Source organism: Olea europaea, unplaced genomic scaffold, assembly GCF_002742605.1.
Source record: "Olea europaea var. sylvestris unplaced genomic scaffold, O_europaea_v1 scaffold28309, whole genome shotgun sequence".
In the NCBI taxonomy this organism is placed as follows: Eukaryota; Viridiplantae; Streptophyta; class Magnoliopsida; order Lamiales; family Oleaceae; genus Olea; species Olea europaea.
In genome coordinates this window covers 1-1,444 of record NW_019246817.1, presented here as the reverse complement: position 1 = coordinate 1,444, position 1,444 = coordinate 1, and the positions used below count along the sequence as shown (strand labels likewise).

Genomic DNA, 1,444 nt, shown 5'->3' with positions numbered 1-1,444 from the left:
GAGGGTGCTGATTCTCTTCTCTCCTCCGGTTCATAGCTGACATCAATTTCAACTCTTTGACCGGTGGCTGGGAGTGTGATAACCAATTGATCTTTCAATCTCTCAGCTCCATGAACTTTAACCTCATACGTCACAGGCTGTCTGACCCTACGACCTTCTCCGTCGACAGGTCGAACTGATAACCGGTCCTTGTGGTGCCAGTGGATTTCAACTTCTGTGTTCCCAATGATGGTTATGACACCCTTGTTGGAGCCTGCTGTCAGATTTAGACGCATTTTCTTCTCCATTTCAAGTACAGTAAATCCTCCAATAAAAAGAGCGGATGCAGAACCAGAAATATGACTGTCTCCTCTGAGTGAAGCATTGATGGTCACATATATATCTCGGTCTTTATCTATAGAATTGGGAGTAGAATGCATCAAACGTTCAGGAGGATATGGAAAGAAGAGGCAATACAGATTGCCCGTGTCAAGATCCCTCCATGGGTGTGCATATCCAAGATAAGGTGGGTCCAGCACACAATCAAACAAGAATTCAAGACTATCCCCAGAAGATTTATGGTGCTTGTCATGAGCCTCACTAAACTTTACAGAAAAACCATATCCGTTTGTTGGAAATGGCACGTTTGTAAGTGTTTCTTTTGGGGCATTGACTGACACTATATTCCCCTTCAACACAGTAACAGAAGTTTGAAGCTTGAAACTAGAACTACTAAAGCAAACTCGGGCAGTACCTTCTCCAATGGCTTCAGCTTGGCCAGATTGCTTGTCAATTGATACAATGCTTCGATTGGAACTTGACCAGTGTCCCAATGGTACATCCCGCAAACCTTCTATCCTGAAGTTAAGATGGGCTCCTTGGTGGAGGACAGGATTTTGAGGATACAACCTAGGACCAACAAAAATCATAACATAGTCTGCCTTCTGAGAATTACTAATAAATGCTATTTGCACCAGAGCTATCCCATGGTTTCTTGCTCGAAGATGTATATACCCATTAATATTGTCGGTATCAATGGAGACAACATCTGGGTAGTTAGTTTCAGCCTCAAAAAGAGTGATGTTATAAGCCTCATGAAAAGGATTTCCAAGAGCATCATGATATTTGATAGGAAAATAAAGTTGAGCACCAAGAGCAAGTGTTTGGACTGGAAATTCGTCTGTCAAAAGTCTTACTTGAGCCACCTTGGCTACCCTAACACAAGAGGCAATCTCAGTTCTTGCGGTCGACCCATCTTTTGCTAGAATGCATGCAAGATTGCCACTTTCCTCAGTTCTTATTTTAGTCCCATCAATAATTATAGGCTCATCTTGTACCTCCCCAGTCTTCCAGCTGCTGCTTTGTCCCAATAGAGAATAAGTGATTGTACCTTTACGAACAGAAGCGTCTCCTCTATCGTAGGCATGTGAAGACGAAGGCAGAAGATCTGAAGAGGTATAGTAAG

At 42.9% G+C, this 1,444-nt stretch overlaps 1 protein-coding gene across 1 annotated transcript; it reads right to left on the bottom strand.

Annotated features, from left to right (window-relative positions):
• Positions 1–5: 5 nt before the first annotated feature.
• LOC111384064 (nuclear pore complex protein GP210-like) lies at positions 6–1,439 on the bottom strand (the record flags this gene model as incomplete). Its single annotated transcript, XM_023008285.1, has 1 exon — positions 6–1,439. A coding segment is annotated over one exon (1,434 nt), but the record flags the coding sequence as incomplete, so codon positions are not given.
• Between the last annotated feature and the right edge of the window lie 5 nt (positions 1,440–1,444).